At 40.2% G+C, this 16,584-nt stretch overlaps 1 protein-coding gene across 1 annotated transcript in view; it reads right to left on the bottom strand.

Annotated features, from left to right (window-relative positions):
- GAP43 (growth associated protein 43) overlaps positions 1–16,584 on the bottom strand; it is a 98,181-nt gene that overhangs the window by 36,954 nt on the left and 44,643 nt on the right. The window contains exon 2 of the mRNA XM_073901761.1: positions 7,034–7,643. Within this exon, the coding sequence (XP_073757862.1) occupies positions 7,034–7,643 (610 nt within the window). The remainder of the gene's footprint in view (positions 1–7,033; positions 7,644–16,584) is intronic.

The raw sequence follows: 16,584 nt of genomic DNA, 5'->3' as shown, positions 1-16,584 counted from the left end.
TCACCTCCTTTTATGTCTGGTTATAGAAAGCTTTCCATTCTTTATTTAATGAAGCTATGATTGTGAGAAGAAAATAAGAGTAATGACCACTCAGTGCTTTCTAGTCCATTAAATTGAGTGCTCTGCTCTCTCTCCATGTTTAGCCAAATGGACTGTGTAACCCTTGCTGCTCTTGGTTGTGTCTCCTCCTCCTCCTCCTTTTAATCCTTCTGGGATGCTGTGTGCATGTGTATGTGTGTAGAGAAAACGAGAAAATATATTTGATGAATATACATTAGCATCTGGAAGTATTCTGTATTTTAAGAAATACTCTTTCATTTTCAGTTCCAAATATAATTCTACACTTTAAAATTAGCAGAGTTACTTACATGCCTTTCTGATTATTAGCTTCTTTATGAGGGAACAGCAATTATTTAATATGAGCTATGAAAGAATAGATGAAAGTCTTCAAAATATGAGTTTCTTGGTTCTAAAACATCTCTTCTGATCTTTTGTCAGCTTCCATTTTTTAAATTGAAGAGAGAGTGACTGCAACCTGCCCTCTCTATTAAGTTCTTTATATTATTTTAGTTACAAATATAAAGGTATCGGGGTCCTTTAGAAATGTACTTGCCAAAAGGGAGGAAAAAGATATAAACAAGAATTTTAAAAGATGCTAATTTTGATAAGCCAAATTCAGGGTAGGCATCACCTAGAACACATGAAATTACCTTCATCTGATTGAGATCTGAAAATTTCACTTTCTAATGTTCAGCTCTCCCAGCATATTCGATGGAGTCAGTAGTACTTCTGTTAAGAACAACCAATTTCAACTGATCTTTATAACTCTCTTAGACTTAATAAGACAGCACTTAAGGATTTTCAAACTAGGAACCCAAGACTCAGAACTAGTTTAATATTCCCAATATTTTTGGGGTGATGGAGCTATGAGGGAATTATGGCCAGGAGTAAGGATAATTACTAGTTACTCATCTGTAAAAGTGATCACTCATGATTCCTGGAAAAGAGCCAAGAGGGATGTTCTTAGATTAAGACACAATGTTGGGGTTCTTAGATCTCCCCCTTGTCTTTGTTTCTTTTGGAATAGCACTCGTGGTGGTGTCAGGGTTCAACGTAAGGCTCAGCACCTGGTTCAGTTACTTGCTAGCTGTTGACAATGATTAGGTGCTGCAATCTCTCTGAACCTCAGACTCCTCGTCTGTCAAAGTACTTATACCACAGAGTGCTTTTGATGACTAAATGGGGTAATCCCCATATAGCAGTCAGCAAAGGGTCAGACACTTGTCAAATGCTCCTTAAGTGCTAGCCATTATAAAAACTATGCATTTTAAACCTTGAAAAAACTTTAAAAGCCAACTCTCCTAGCCCCTCCTCTTAAAACTGGAACCTAGAGAGAAGCAATGACTTGCCTAAAATCTCACAGCTGGTTAGCAGAAATACTGAGGTAGAACCCTAGTCTCCTTATTCTAGTCTAGTGTTCTTTTCTCTGCATTATCTTACTGGGCACACAGGACACAGAACAGACCAGAAAATCCTGGTTGGTATTGTCTGACAATAATCAGAAAATGTCACAACTGCTAAGAAAAAGAGAAAATGCAGGAATTGAGATAAAACAGCACCTTAAAAGAAATGTAAAGAACTGCAAGGCTAAAATTAAGGTGAGAATTTAGAGTCCTATCAGTTTGACCCCTGGTTCATCGCTGACTGTGTCTGTGGGCAGAATATGCATTTACTTTGCCCCTATTCTCATAATGTAAAAGCAGAAAAGAAAATATTTTCAAGTGCCACTGGATTGTTGTCAAGAAAAGCCAATAAAAATGATTACTCTAGCAATATAAAAATGCCCCATAAAAACTTAATAATGAACAGTTTTAAGCATGCCACTGAGTATCTGACAGGGTGCCCATGTTTTATAGACAACATTTATGGACTTGCACAACCCAAATTTTCACTCTTTATGAGTTATGTATAAATTTGGGAAGTGGTTGAAACCACATTTCAAATCAAAACTGCTTATGAGGCACCCTGCCAAGTAAGTGTAAATATCCTTGGGAAATCTCACAACACAGAGTTTGGTGGAAGAGGATCTGTCCTTTAGAGAGCTAAAAATGTTATGGATGGTTACCCTGGGACTCAGGAAAACTTTGTTTAGAGGAACATAAAGAATGGCCCCAAATCCAGAAACATGGGCTGGACACTTAATTATGATTCCAGAAACTATAAATTTTGCAACCATTCTTTTGGCTAACAATTTGGCAATAGAGACACACATTATATAAAAACTTTTTTTTAGCATGCTTCAAATTGCATGAAGCACTGTCTCATTCATATTTTGTCCCATGGCACCTTGGCATACAGAAGTAGTCCATACCTTCTTGCAGAATTTAATTTAGTTGAGATTATTACTATGATTGTTTTCAACACCACTCCCTGAATTTCACCCCACACCCTCTACTGGATCGGGAATTCATAAGATCAGTGGCCGTACCTTACTCATCTTTGTGATCTTAATGCCTAGCACAGTAGAAAGTTAATATAAATGGAAGACCAAAAAAAAAAAAAAAAAAGGAGGAAGGAAGGCAGAGAGGGAAGGAGGAAGGAAGCAGAAAAGGGAAAAGGAAAAGAGGTATGACAATGACAAAACTCCCCTGTTTCAGCACATGAAAAGATGCTCAACATCACTCATCATCATCAGGGAAATACAAATCGAAACCATGATATACCACCTTACACCTGTTAGAATGGCTAAAATTAACACAGGAAACAACAGATGTTAGTGAGGATGCAGAGAAAGGGGAACCCTCTTACATTGTTAGTGGGAATGCAAACTGGTGCCACCACTCTGGAAAACAGTATGGAGGCTCCTCAAAAAGTTAAAAATAGAACTACCCTACGATCCAGCAATTGCACTACTAGGTATTTACCCAAAGGATACAGAAATACAGATTCAAAGGAATACATGCACCCCGAAGTTTATAGCAGCATTATCAACGATAGCCAAACTATGGAAGGAGCCCAGATGTCCACTGACAGAAGAATGCATAAAGAAGAGGTGTTATGTATATACAATGGAATATTACTCAGCCATCAAGAGGTATGAAATCTTGCCATTTGCAATGACATGGATGGAATTAGAGGGTACTATGGTAAGTGAAATAAGTCAGTCAGAGAAAGACAAATACCATATGATTTCATTCATATGTGGAATTTAAGAAATAAAACAGATGAACATATGGGAAGGGAAAGGGGGCAGGGAATAAACCATAAGAAACCCTTAACAACAGAGAAAAAACTGAGGGTTGATGGAGGGAGGTGGGTGGGGGATGGGCTAAATGGGTGATGGGTATTAAGGAGGCCACTTGTGATGAGCACTGGGTGTTGTATGTAAGTAATGAATCACTAAATTCTACTCCTGAAACTAATATTACACTGTATGTTAACTAACTAGAATTCAAATAAAAATTTGAAGGGAAAAAACTCCCTTGTTTTGAAGATCATTATTGGTGACTCCAGTTAGAAAGAAGTAATGAGACCATGAAATTCAAATGCAGCCAAGTTCAACATACAGAAAACCTACGGTAATACAGAGTTGCCCCTGCCACTAGTATCAGTCAAGTACCCTGTGGCAACCACCTCTTCAACCTCTGATTTCTAGCCACCTGGATGTATTACTTTGGTAGTACTACATCACTGACTATGGCCACAGCAGAAATTTTGGAGTCCTCTATTGGGGAAAGTCAATGTAATATCATGGAGAAGAGCCACAGCAGAATTCCTTCACTGAAAGCCCAATGAGGAGAGTGACACTGTTTAGCAAGAGACACCAAGGACACTATCACTGAAGTTGGCTTGAACATTCTCTCCTCATGGCTAAAGGGGAGCGGTGTCCTAGATATGCCTAAATACTCCTCCTCCTATAAAGGAATCATCATCAGAAAGGCACTGAAATCTTTTGGTCAGAGGCATATCAAGAGACAGGCAGGTAGAGTGGCAGAGCAGAGAGTGAGGGAGATGTACTTGGAGGATTTTAAAAAACAAAAGGAAAGAAAAAGAACTAACCAACTCCAGAAGTTAATGTAAATGACATCTATGTGTAATAAAGCCACAAATAGTAAAGGAAGTAAGGTGACATTTATAATTTATAAAGCATTGCCACTTGTATTAAAGCAGTGATCAGATTTGGTCCAATTTTTTTTTACCCTCCCGCTGACAGAAATTATTGTCCTGAATTCTCTCTAGTGACTTATTTTGCCCTGAACCCTGTTTCACCTTCTCTGCTTGTCTCTCTATACCCATCCAGGCAGCCAGAGAATCCTACAGCAACCCAGGGTAGCCATCCATTTCCAGACAGTGGAGCTCAATTGGAAATACTGTTATTTTAACTTGGATTAGAATGAAATCCAATGGGAGATAGAAGAAAATGTGGTACAGGGCTCCTGGGAATTTGGGCCTGCTATGCTGTGATAGATCCACCTGCCACCTCTAGTTTCTGTGATTCCTGAGACTCACCACATCTGGATAATTTGTGCTTGTCACATACAGCAGGCAAGGCTAATAGACACATCAGTCCAGAAAGAAGCTACAGGCAGCATTTCAGAATCTAACCAAGAAGACAATACCTACCCCAAACTCAGAAACAATGTAAAATAAATTGTCCTTTGTGATTACCTTCAAGTGGAACTTCACCTACACTTTCAATTACCCCTTTCGATGTACATATTAAAAATTAGACTAATTGAGACATTTTTCAGTTGGAATCTGTAAAACTTAGGACACAGCACAATCTGTATTTGCCTACAAAAACCAAACACATGTTTAATCAAATAAGTGAATGGAGTAAGCAAGGTTGCAGGAGGAATAAGAATGAGTGAACAAATCATTATAAATTAAATCTAGTCAATTTCATTCATTCATTCATTCATTACTTGACATTTATTGAGCATGGAGTACATAAAGTACTTTATTAATTCATTTGGAATTGCCATACTTTGCAAAATAACAAAACTGAATTTCCTCAAAAAATATTTTTAGGCTTCTCATTGATTCAAGCTTTCCTTCTTTCTATTAATCCAAATCATGAGCACATACCTAAAATCAAAATGTCCTTGTTTATTCTCACAACTTTAGAAATTCCAGTTAAAAAATATGACTTCAGCCATTCAAATATTTTGTTTTTAAAATCATGATCAATTTCTAAATTTATGAGGTTGTGATTTCCAGCCATCATGTCTGAGATTATAACCTTAAGCCTAAAGAGAAGCAGTTAACTCTTTTAAGTATAGAGAACAAACTGATGGTTACCAGAGGGGAGGTGGGTGGAGGGATGGGTGAAAAAGGTGATGGGGATTAAGGAGCATATTTGTTGTGATGAGCACCAGGTGATGTATGGATCTATTGAATCACTATATTGTACACCTGAAACTGATATAACACTGTATGTTAACTAACCGGAATTAAAATTAAAACTTAAAAAAACAAAACAAAACAACAACAAAAAAGTAGTTAACAAGGTTGGTTTTGCTGAGAAAATTAAAACCAACTCCCCGTTATTTATCACATGCCTTACCTTTCCTAGGGAAGTATTCCCATCTTCTTAACCACAAGGTCCAGCCCCTGGGGCAGGTATGTAGTTAGAATAAAGATTTAGAATGAGTCACTGGGAGAAAGAGGTGTGTGATTTGTCTGGAGCTAGAGAATGTTAATAACAAAAACAATTAATATAGTCTGGCTTCTTACAGAATTTTGGGGGTAAGATGAAAAAAGTAGGCTTGAAAATACCTAAAATAATCATCTGCCAATTGTAATATCTAATTTAGTATCTAACATGAATATCAAGGCAAATGTCCAATGATTACTTTCTCAATATAATGGTCAGATGCCAAACATTTCCCCATGTAGTAGGTCCTTTCTCAAGGGCACAATGTGCTCTAGTCCAAGTGTGGGTCCTTAGACACATCATGGGTTAAATTCACGAAGTTTGGAAGGAGTAAACCCAAACTTTTAAACAGGCACAGAAGCAACTTTAAAGTCTTTGAGGCTGAAAGGTATTCACGGGTCATATTAGGCTAGAGAAAAGTCTTGGAGACTGTTGGCCTCCTTCACCACTATGGATGGTTAGGGTGAGGGATGGACCTAGTCTCCAGAGGTGATATTCTGATAGATCGATCTTGCTCTGGGAATGCTCTATTCCAATTCTGCACAGGCTATTTGGGCCATAATAGTGAAAACACTCCAGCTTTCAAGTTAAGCTCCAAACTGAAGAGAACCTGGTTCCTTTTTGTAATCATAGTCAACTCTCAATTATTTGTGCATATGGTAGAAAGTAGTATCTTCAATAGTAAAATGATAATTTATGTTTGACTTCACAGCATGTTCTGTATTGGGGGTTTTTCTTTTGTTTTTGGCAACATCAACAGACTTATTTTCCTAATTAGTTTGACCCTGATTCAATGGTACAATTAACATTCTCTGAGCGTACACACACATACGCACACTACTCCCCAATTGATGGTGGGGAGAATGCCCAGAAACATACTGAGGGATAGGCAAAGGTGGTCTGAGATTATGTTTTTGCTGCCAGCAATTCCAAATAGATCATCTGGATCAATAGGGAGTTGGCTGTACTTATAACCATGCACTTCCTAGAGCCAAATAATCATATTAGCTAATTCCCTTCTATAAAATATATGTAGCCTCTGTAATTACTTAGTAAACTAAGTGTAACCAGCACACTTAATACTTTTTTTAAAACTGGGATTACCTAGTTTTGCTATTTACGCCAATTCAATTAACAAGATGATTGCCAGACCTCTCCAGTACTGACTGCTACACAGACCTGCCCGAGTTCTCTCTCAGGCTTGGAGATACTGGGGAATATAAGGGGCCAGAGTCAGCTCTCTGCCCCGCCACTTTGGGGAATTAAGCGCAGCTTCCCCGGATTTCCTTGAAAAGCCTTCTAGACTTCTTCCGTCTCCCGGGATGGCGCGGGTGGCCCACCCACCCACGGCGCGGGACGCTCGCGGCGGCGGCTCACCTATCTTCTCCTCGGCTTGGCTGCTCTCCACAGCATCCGTTGGAGGCTGCGCTGTTGCCTTGGCAGCAGCATCCTCTGCAGCAGGGGCGGTGGCGGCGGCAGCAGCGGTGACAGCAGCAGGCACATCGGCTTGTTTAGGGTCCTCCTTGGCTGGGGCGTCTTCGGCCTTGGAGGACGGCGAGTTGTCAGTGGAAGCTTGAGTAGCACTTTCTGTCTCAGCAGAGCCGGCCTTCTCCTCTGAGGGGGCAGGAGCCTGGGGGGCTGCCTGCTCTGTGGCAGCATCAGGGGCGCCCTCCCCCTTCTTCTCCTCGGAAGGAGTGTCGCCTGCCTTGCCGGTTTCCTCAGGCTTGGGGCCCGAGGCAGGGGCCGCGTCAGCGGAAGTGGGACCTTCTCCCTCCTTCTTCTCCACGCCATCGGCAGCAGGGGCTTCATCCTTCTCATTCGCTTCCGCCTCAGCAGCTTGGGCATCACCCTTCTTCTCTCCTTTGAGCTTTTTCCTTGTTATGTGTCCACGGAAGCTAGCCTGAATTTTGGTCGCAGCCTTATGAGCTTTATCTTCTGGTTTGATGCCATCTTGTTCGATCTTTTGGTCTTCATCATTTTTTTCAACCTTTGTGGAGAAAAGGGGGGTTAAAAAAAACACAGAAGAGGTGAAGTTATGTTCTTTTCCTTCAGATCACAGCATTCAACAAATATTCGTTAAATGATTTCTTTTGGGTCAGGCTCCAGATTTGAAGTTAAGAAATCAACAATACCCTGGATTCAAATCAAGCCTTTCGTCTCTCCTTGATGGGGAATTAAGTGGCGTACACATTATCTTATGGCAAAACCGATGTCCTTTTGGACTTCCAGAATCCCTGGCATTATTTAATACATGTTTCTTTCCCCAGCTCAATGTCTCTCCATTACTAAACTTAAACCAGCCTTTTTTTTCCGATGTACCTTGATAATTCAAATTACATTCATCCTAGGTTTTAATCAAAGAGCTCCGAAAGATACTGTTTTTCAGAGTTCCTGAAAGAGAACTCTGTGAAATATGTGATGGCTTAGAAATTATTATGGAAGAGTCTATTCGTTTCCCCCAAGATTTCAAATCTGGTCAGGAAACCAATAGATGGAGGCCAAGAGTGTGATAAATAAAGGTTTAGACCACAGATCCATCAGGGTTTGGTGCAAAACACAAATGAGTTTCAGGGCTTGGAGGGATTTGTTTGGGTTGTGAAAACTCAGAATGCTGGTCACAAAATGATGCCTACTTTCACCTGTATGCGGTCTAACATCAGTAATCAACATAGAAACCTTCAAAATGTGAATGCAGAAAATGGCCATTATTTTGAGTTAAAAAAACAAAAGAATGGAAAACACTGTTTCCACATTTGAAAGAGTAGTATATATTTACTAAATCACAATTTCTTATTCCCAAAGCAATTTAAACCTAAAATTAGTTTTATATTATCATTAATGGAGTCATCTTGGTACTGAAGACAAGAGACTAGAACACGATTTTTTTTAACCATTTGATTGTAACATTTATAGAATAACATATGCTGCAAATAACTTTTTTTCCATAAGGAAATTAAATCAGAAGATAGGCAGAAAAGGTATAGTCATGGAAAGAAATGTGTAAGGAAGTACACAAAATTCTATATAGCTCCATTGCTCACCGCTCACCATGGTGCCCTAATGTGGTTACTTATAGTCTCCATTCACTTCTTCCTTTAACTTTGGAACATTTAACTTTTGTTCACTTTTGTGAGCACTGTTCTAGGCAATGGAGAAATACAGTAGTGAACAATACAGCAAATTTCCTTCAAAAGACTAATAATAGAAGAGTGCTTATCATGTACCAAGTGCTGTGTTTGGCCCTAGTCTTGACTTTGGCCTGATCTTGGCCTTTACTGCAGTTTAGGAGGTAAGCCACAGCAGGCCAACACAAGGGTATATTTTCTCTCATACCAGCATTGCCCCAGTGACCCAGATCCTGTGAATCATGATGTGGGTCTGTTTGACATTCTTTGCTCAGGCATATGGGCCTGTTGCTATGTAGATTCATCAACGTGCTAGTGGGTATACAAAGGTATTTTGGAAAATTAGCCACATTTGAGAGTAAAAGCAGGATTGACAATTTTCCGGTAAAATTTAAGACAAGTTTTTCTTTTTCCTCAGTTAAATGTGCATGTATTCATACAGAGAATGAAGGAGTGGATGAAAAGCATTTTGGAAAGGCCCATTCCTCTCCCTCCTCCCAGTGCCATGCTGCGACACTGTTCAGTTCTCTGATGCACCACCACCTTCCCTCCATCCTGCTGCTTTCGATAACTCCTACTGGGATGCACACAGCACAATCTGGGGCATGGGAGCAGCTGTCCCTGCCAGGAACGCTCCGCTCAGAGATGGAAGCATAACCTTGTTAAATTAACAGTTGTGAATGGAGCACAGAGCCAAGATGTTGTTAATTTATTTTACTCTATCTTGAGTTTTCTGAATGAGGCACAGTCGTATATGATAGGACATCTGCACTTGGGCATTGATGCCAAGTGGTTCTTTAATATAAATACAGCTCCTTGTGAAAGTAGACAAACCAATTATTTCAGAGTGGGCAGGTGTGCAGAAAAAAAGCTACAATTTTACACTCCCTTTTTCTCTGTAAGGACACAAAGCAAAGGGGATGAAACTTTTAAAAAGCTGGAAACATAAAAAGAAGGAAGCTGAGACTCTGCCTGCTATAACGAAAGAAACTTTACATGGATACAGCAAGAGCTCCTCTTGATTCTTCCCCCCAACCCACCCATCTCCCTTTCTCTCTCTCCCTCTCTCTCTCTCTTTCTCCTTCTCTCTCTCTCTTCTAATTTTTCAGATTATCTGCCACTTTAACTTTCCAAATGATCAGGGCTTGAGATTTGTACATAGCATCTACGTTAAAATATCGATTTAGAAGGGCTCAGACTAGCCTTGGGTGCCAAGACTGTGGGACCAGCCTCATCTGAACAATCCAAGAGTAAAAGGAACACAAGAGAAGAAGGGGTAGGTAGGAAGGGAGAGAATCAGGGAACACTAAAGTTAGGGGAGAGGTGAAGGCAATCTTGTAAGAGCTAGGCACCCAAACCCAAATAGGCAGATAGAACCAAAGAGGTGCTGAATGTATGCCATGGGCTTGCAGCTCGTCCTGGAGAAACTGCTGGGCCACTTAAAATCATTAGAAATTTAGCGAAACTGGATTTTAGAGATTGGTTGAAAAAAAGAACTCATAAATGTTTCAGATAGTCAGAGGGAAAGAGACTGAGACAGAGATGGAAGGGGAGGGGAAGAGAGAAGAGGAGAAGAGAGGAAACGGGAGAGAGGAAGGGAGGAGAGGGAAGAAACCAGCCTAAGATAAGGTCAGACTTAAGTGATTGAATAAAAACATCCAAAGACAAAAATATTTTAAATAAAAACTGGGTCTTAAGCTAGACAGTGCTAGACTGTGAGTGTGCATGTCTTTCTTTTGTACCTGTAATTGATTCTATTAATATGACTTAAACTTACAGGTTATTTTCTGATAAAATTCCTTTCACGGTATTAGAGGTAATTGGACCAAGAGCGTATGTTCTTGAGAGAGGACCAAGAAAGACGCCATTTCCCAAGACTGGCTGCAGGGTAACCCTAACGTGTCAGGCCCCAGAGACTTTTTCCAATTGGAAATAGAAGAATAACCCAAGACAAAGGTCATTTGAGCCCAGAGAAACCAGAGGTCACTCAACAAATTCAGCACAACTCTTTCAGTTTCTAAAAATGGCCCCGAGAAGTTAAGTGACTTGCCTAAATTTATAGTGTGCGTGGGTGAGTCAGCGACCCAGCTTGTATTTGAACTAATGTGCTCTCCCCTCCCACCCAAACCCAAGTCTGATTTTATTGCATTAGTAACCTGGAATAGCTTAGGCTTTCTTGTGACAGATAATCCATAAAGCATCATGTCAACACCACCATTTATTCATTTAACAATACTGAGTACCTATGCTAGGCACCGTGGACACACTAGTGAACAGATGGTACTGTATTTATCCACATAAGATTCTTTTTTAAATATGCTTTTTTGGGGGGGGGCGGGATAACCTCATGCTGCCTTAACAATCAGTAATTTCCCAGGAATTCACATTAGACACCTGATCTTATGCTCATTTTGTAAAGTAAGGCCGATAGTCTACACAGTGAGCTATAGATGGAGGAGGTCTGGAAGAAGGATCCTGGTATTCAATAGCCAAAGAATCAGTTCATAAGTCTCATCAAGATAGATTTACTTCTGGGGTGCCTGCCTGGCTCCATTGGAAGAGCATGAGTTTGAGCCCCACACTGGGTGCAGAGATTACTTAAAAAAAAAAATTAAAAAAAAAAAACATTTACTTTTTCAACTCAGTCCTACAATAAATAAGCTTTATGCTGAGCTCTGATGTTTTCTGAGGGAACTTCCAAATTCTTTCATTTTTACACGGGACTGTTGCTATCTGTGAATTAACTGAGGAGGACTTTCCAGTGCAGTGCATTATATGTAGGAACAGTCTCATAAGTTGCAATAACTTTTTCAGGAATCTTCACTTCTATAGCTTTTTGTTTTTATTGACCAATTTTTTTGGGAGCTCTGTAACTTACAAAGTCTTAAAGGAATTCAAAGTATGTGAAATCTTTACCTTTCATCCAATGTTAAAATCTTGGATGAATATTGGTCTGAAGATGGATACCATCATACTAACTTGTTGGAACCCAGTCAAATTTCTCAATCCATTGGGGGAAGGGGCAATAATTTTCAACACTGTTTAAGAATCACAGGTACGAAAGCCAAATATAAGATGTAGTTATTTAATCTCCAACACTGTTGTTCTGGTTAATAGTTTCCTTTCCCTTTGGGGAAGGTGGAGGGCACAAATTAGGATTCATTCTAAAATGTCCAAACATTTGCATTATTAAGTTGCAAAAGAACTTTAGGCAAAAATCTATGAATGTCTGACTTTCATAACTAAAATAACATCATCTGTTCAACTGGGACATCTCAATTCATTCAATGTTTTCCAATTATCATAGGACTGCCTCGACCTTCCAAGCACAGAAAAACTTGGCCCTGTATCTACTTCTGCCAGCCATAAATACTACTATTAAAATACTTCAAATTTTCTCTTAAATAAGATTGAATTGTAAATGCTTTTAAAAAGTCATTTGTGTATACCAATTCTTCTTCCTAAGAACACCTTTATAGTAAATCAAAGTATTTTCTATCTGAGCAAAAAATATTTCTGAGAAGCAAATTTGAAGGGCCAGAGATATCTTAAGCAACATTTTCTTTATCGTACTATAGTTTTCATGCCTATCAGGATCTTATGCAATCCATAAAGGAACCAGAATAAACTATTGATGATATATATAAAATTTGGCAGACATCTACTATGGCTCACTTTAGTTTTATTAATAATTTATTGAGATAAAATTCACATAGAAAATTTCACTCTATTTTTAAGCATAGTTTATTTTAAATATAGTTGGCATGTACTTTAGAAAAAATGCCCAAGCATTAAAGTTCATGCTGAATTTCTGTATTTCTTCAAACCTAGTCAAAGATCAGGAATCCAGTGAAATGCCCCTTATGGGGGAGAAAAAGGAAGATGGACCAACTTCCCCCTGATAAAATGTCTTCAGGTTTCTTGGCAGTTGTAAGGAAATGTCATTTAAAAAGATGAATCGACACAGCTGGTATACACAAGGTTCCCTCAGCACTCAGTCTGGTTTGAAGATCTAACTAAGGGTGTGAGGCAGTGGGTGGGAGGAGCAGAATGCAGGTGAGAGCAAGGAAATTGTGGGGTTTTTTTTGCCAACAACTGTCATCACATTTTTAAACTCCGATTTTCAGGGGCACCTGAGTGGCTCAGTAGGCTAAACATCGCACTCTTGGTTTCAGCTCACGTCATGATCTCCCAGTAGGGTGAGGGAGCTCCATAGTAGGCTCCTCACTCTGTGGGGAGTCTGCTTCCCCTCTCCCTTTGCCTCCCCCCAACTGAAATAAATAAATCTTTAAAAAAAAAACAACTCTGATTTTCAGTCCAGGGCAAAGTCCTTTTTTTTTTTTTTTTTTTTTTTTTTAAGTTTCTGGTCAGGTGGGAGCACAGCAAATATATAATGACTGAGAGTATGTAAAACATCAAGAGTGATTTTGCAAATCCCGGCAGAGTGGTGGTGAGGGAACTCTCTTTTTCCCTTCAAGTAAAGGGTGCCACATATTGTTGCAGCTCCAGAGTTATAATAAATAAGAAATGCTCCTTGTTTGACTAAATTAGAGGACTAAATATCCCATTTTGGAAACTGGAATAATAATGTTAACTTTTCAGATAACAGCTAGTGATCGAGACATGGGTCTTTAGCTCACTTTCATATATTATTTATTGGACATGCACAGTCCACCTGCTATAGAATATGAGGTGGCATATGCAACACAGTGTAAGGTGCTACTGGAGAACTCAGTTTCCTTTCAAAAGGGTTCTCTTTTATTTTGTATTATGTATTTGTAACTCTTTCTGTCCCACAAAGACAGAGAGAAGAGGTAAAGGGCATATGATAATTGGTGGCTTCTAACAGACAAAAGTCAGCACATGAAAGACCTTGCCCATTTTGCTCACAGCTGGATTTCCAGTTTCTAGAATGGTGTCTGGCACTTGGTAGGTGTTTGATCAGTACTTATTGAATGATTCCAAAATGTGAACATGTCCGTATCATTTCAGAAAGATGATGACAGACAAGGAAGTCGGGGGTTCCATTTTGTCAACTTCCCTTAAAATCCTTGATTTCTCAGGGATGGAATTCAAGAGCATCTGACTAAAACAGGTATGTGTCCCCCAGTACCTGAATAACTGACCTCATATGGTGAGGTTGAACACAAAAACCAATTACAGAAATGAATGAGTAGAAATCAGAGAAGAGAGATCGTAAACCTATAGAATGGCATTGATAATAAAAGGCACTTGAAAATGGCAATAAATCTAAGATAAAGACAAATGATTTGTCTTTATCTTATCTATGAACTGGCTAGAGTCTTATCAATCAAATTATTTTTCAAATATATATCTCTGATGCTTCATTTGTAAACAGGTGAAAATATGCATTGGGGATTGTTGGAGACTCCTCCCCCTTCCCTCTATTTATACTTAATCTGTATAATGAGCTCCAGGGCCTGTGATTTATGAGCTGGGGATAACTACTAATCCCTTAGTTATTCAAAGAAGAAAGCTCTCCCTCCACAAACTGGAGCTGCGGAGAGCCCCAAGTTGAGATGAGGCACATACTTAATGCTGGTCCATCTATCAGGACATGTGGTGGACAGAATTTGACAAAACTCTTTCAGAAAACCTTTGAGTACGGCAAACATGGTGTCCAAGCAAATACTCGCTAAGAATCAGGTCTGGAAGTAGGACGAGCCCCTCTGACAAGTGTCGTCCATCGTAGTTCACGACTTCTATAAGTATTCACTACCTCTACAAGTGTTCACTGCCTTGACAAGTGGCACGCTGAAAGGAGAAAAAGGCAGGCAAGGTGAGGGAGACACTAAATCCTGCTCTTGGAGAGGTTTCTATGCCTACAGAGGCCACTGAGCAGGAACCAAAAGGGAGGCACTCCCCATCAAGTGCTGAAAAGGTTGGGCTCACACAGGTGAGTGTGAGAGAGACTGGGGGGCTTCTTCTGCTAACACCTGGACAAAGAGGGAGAACCACAGGCAGCCAGTACATCTGGGAAAAGACAGAAAAGCAGCCAACCAACAGACCGCCCCTCGTACCACCATCACAGGTGAATTGCTCCCAGGTGTGAGTTCGCAAGAGCAAACCACGCCGCAAGCTGCCAGAGAAGGTGCTCAGAGCCAAGCAGTGGGAAGAGAAGCCCCAGGTCCCAGGGGACCTGATAGAAAACTATCCTCCTTCCAGACAAGATGCTCCAAAAGTCTCTTGTTAGACACGCAGGAATACAGGACACAATGAGCTTTTAAATAAATTATTATATTCTTCCTCTTATAATGAACGGTGATTACTGATTTGCTATTTCTTAATTAAGTCTCTTTCATAAATTATATTCTAAGTCAATCGTACTTGACATATTTGGTTCAATGAATGCATGAATAAAAGAGACCTCCCTCAACCACTCTAATACACACCCTTCCTCTTGGTCTACTTGCTTGTCCTTCTTTGTGCTTATAATTACCTGACATATTTTTATTTCATTACTAACTGACACTTTCCTTGGACTATAAATTTTTGGAGAGCAGGACCTTGTCCGTTTCTACAACCATCAAACCCTCGGTAGCTAAAATAGTGCCAGCTCGTGGTTGATGCCCCAAAGACGTTTATTTGTAGTTGTTTTCAAGTGACTCTGTGCCACACTGTGCTAGTGACCAGAGCACAGCTGGTGTCCCGAAGCGGCAGCCCGCTGACTGGCCAGGTGTCCTGTCTCCACTCTGGGACACTAATGCTTGGGGTCTCTCTCTCTCCTCTTACACGCATAGTGAATATACAGCATATTCAAGTAGTATTTCAATCCAGTCCTCAGCATAACCGTGTGAGGAACCCAGCGCTGTGCCTATTTGATAGTCAGGATAACTGAGAAAACAGGAAGGGCCCTGTGTTCTCCAGCCTCGGAGTGACAGGACCCTCCCTCAATCTTACTCCTCATCCAGTGCATTTTAAAGAATGTAGCAAGCCAGGATTCCCTGGTCTTTAAGAGCATGGGCTGTAGAGTCCAGTGTGTGTCAGGTTGGAACTTGACTCTGTCACTTGATGCCCAGCTCGAGCTCGGTTGGTCAGCTTCAGTGTCCTTACCTGTATGACGGAGGGGAGAACAAGTGTCTCACACTGGATTGCTGTGAGGATCACATGAGTGAGGATGACAGATAAAGTTCTTAGCCCAGGCCCTGTCACATTCAAAAAGGGCTAGCTGCTACTTTTTCTCATCTTGACCATTATCCTCATCACTATCATCTCACAGTAATTTCTTTCTTTTTTTAAGATTTATTATCTGAGAGAAAGAGAGAGAGAGAGAGAGATCACGAGCAGGGGGAGGGGGTAGAGGGAGAAGCAGACTCCCCGCTGAGGAGGGAGCCCGATGCGGGGCTCGAGGCCAGGACCCCAGGATCATGACCCAAGCCCAAGGCAGACACTTAACTGACTGAGCCCCCCAGGTGCATGTACAGTAATTTCTACACTACCATTAAACTAAGTTAAGACATATTAATAAGATAAGTACTGTAGTGGCCCAGGACAGGCCACCCCAAAATATACCACACTGGCATATTAATTATTTTGAATTGAAACTACTTGGGAAACAACCGGTTCAAGGACACTCAAGCTGTCCCCCTAAAAGCAGGAAACAAATCTCCCATATGAGAAATACCTTCCCTGTACTAAGAAGTAAAATGATATCCTTATCACCAGAGATAGGGACTTTAAAATTGAGAAAGCTGTAGAAACAAACCTTGTTATTATTTTTTTTTTTTCCTAACCTATTACCTCTGCCTAAATTCTGCTTAGGATTCCTTTTTCAAGTTCCCA

Source organism: Callorhinus ursinus, unplaced genomic scaffold, assembly GCF_003265705.2.
Source record: "Callorhinus ursinus isolate GAN/ISIS: 27379988/994484 unplaced genomic scaffold, GSC_fseal_2.0 scaffold1, whole genome shotgun sequence".
Lineage (NCBI taxonomy): Eukaryota > Metazoa > Chordata > Mammalia > Carnivora > Otariidae > Callorhinus > Callorhinus ursinus.
The sequence above is the reverse complement of the archived record's forward strand: the minus strand, read 5'-3'. Positions and strand labels throughout refer to the sequence as shown.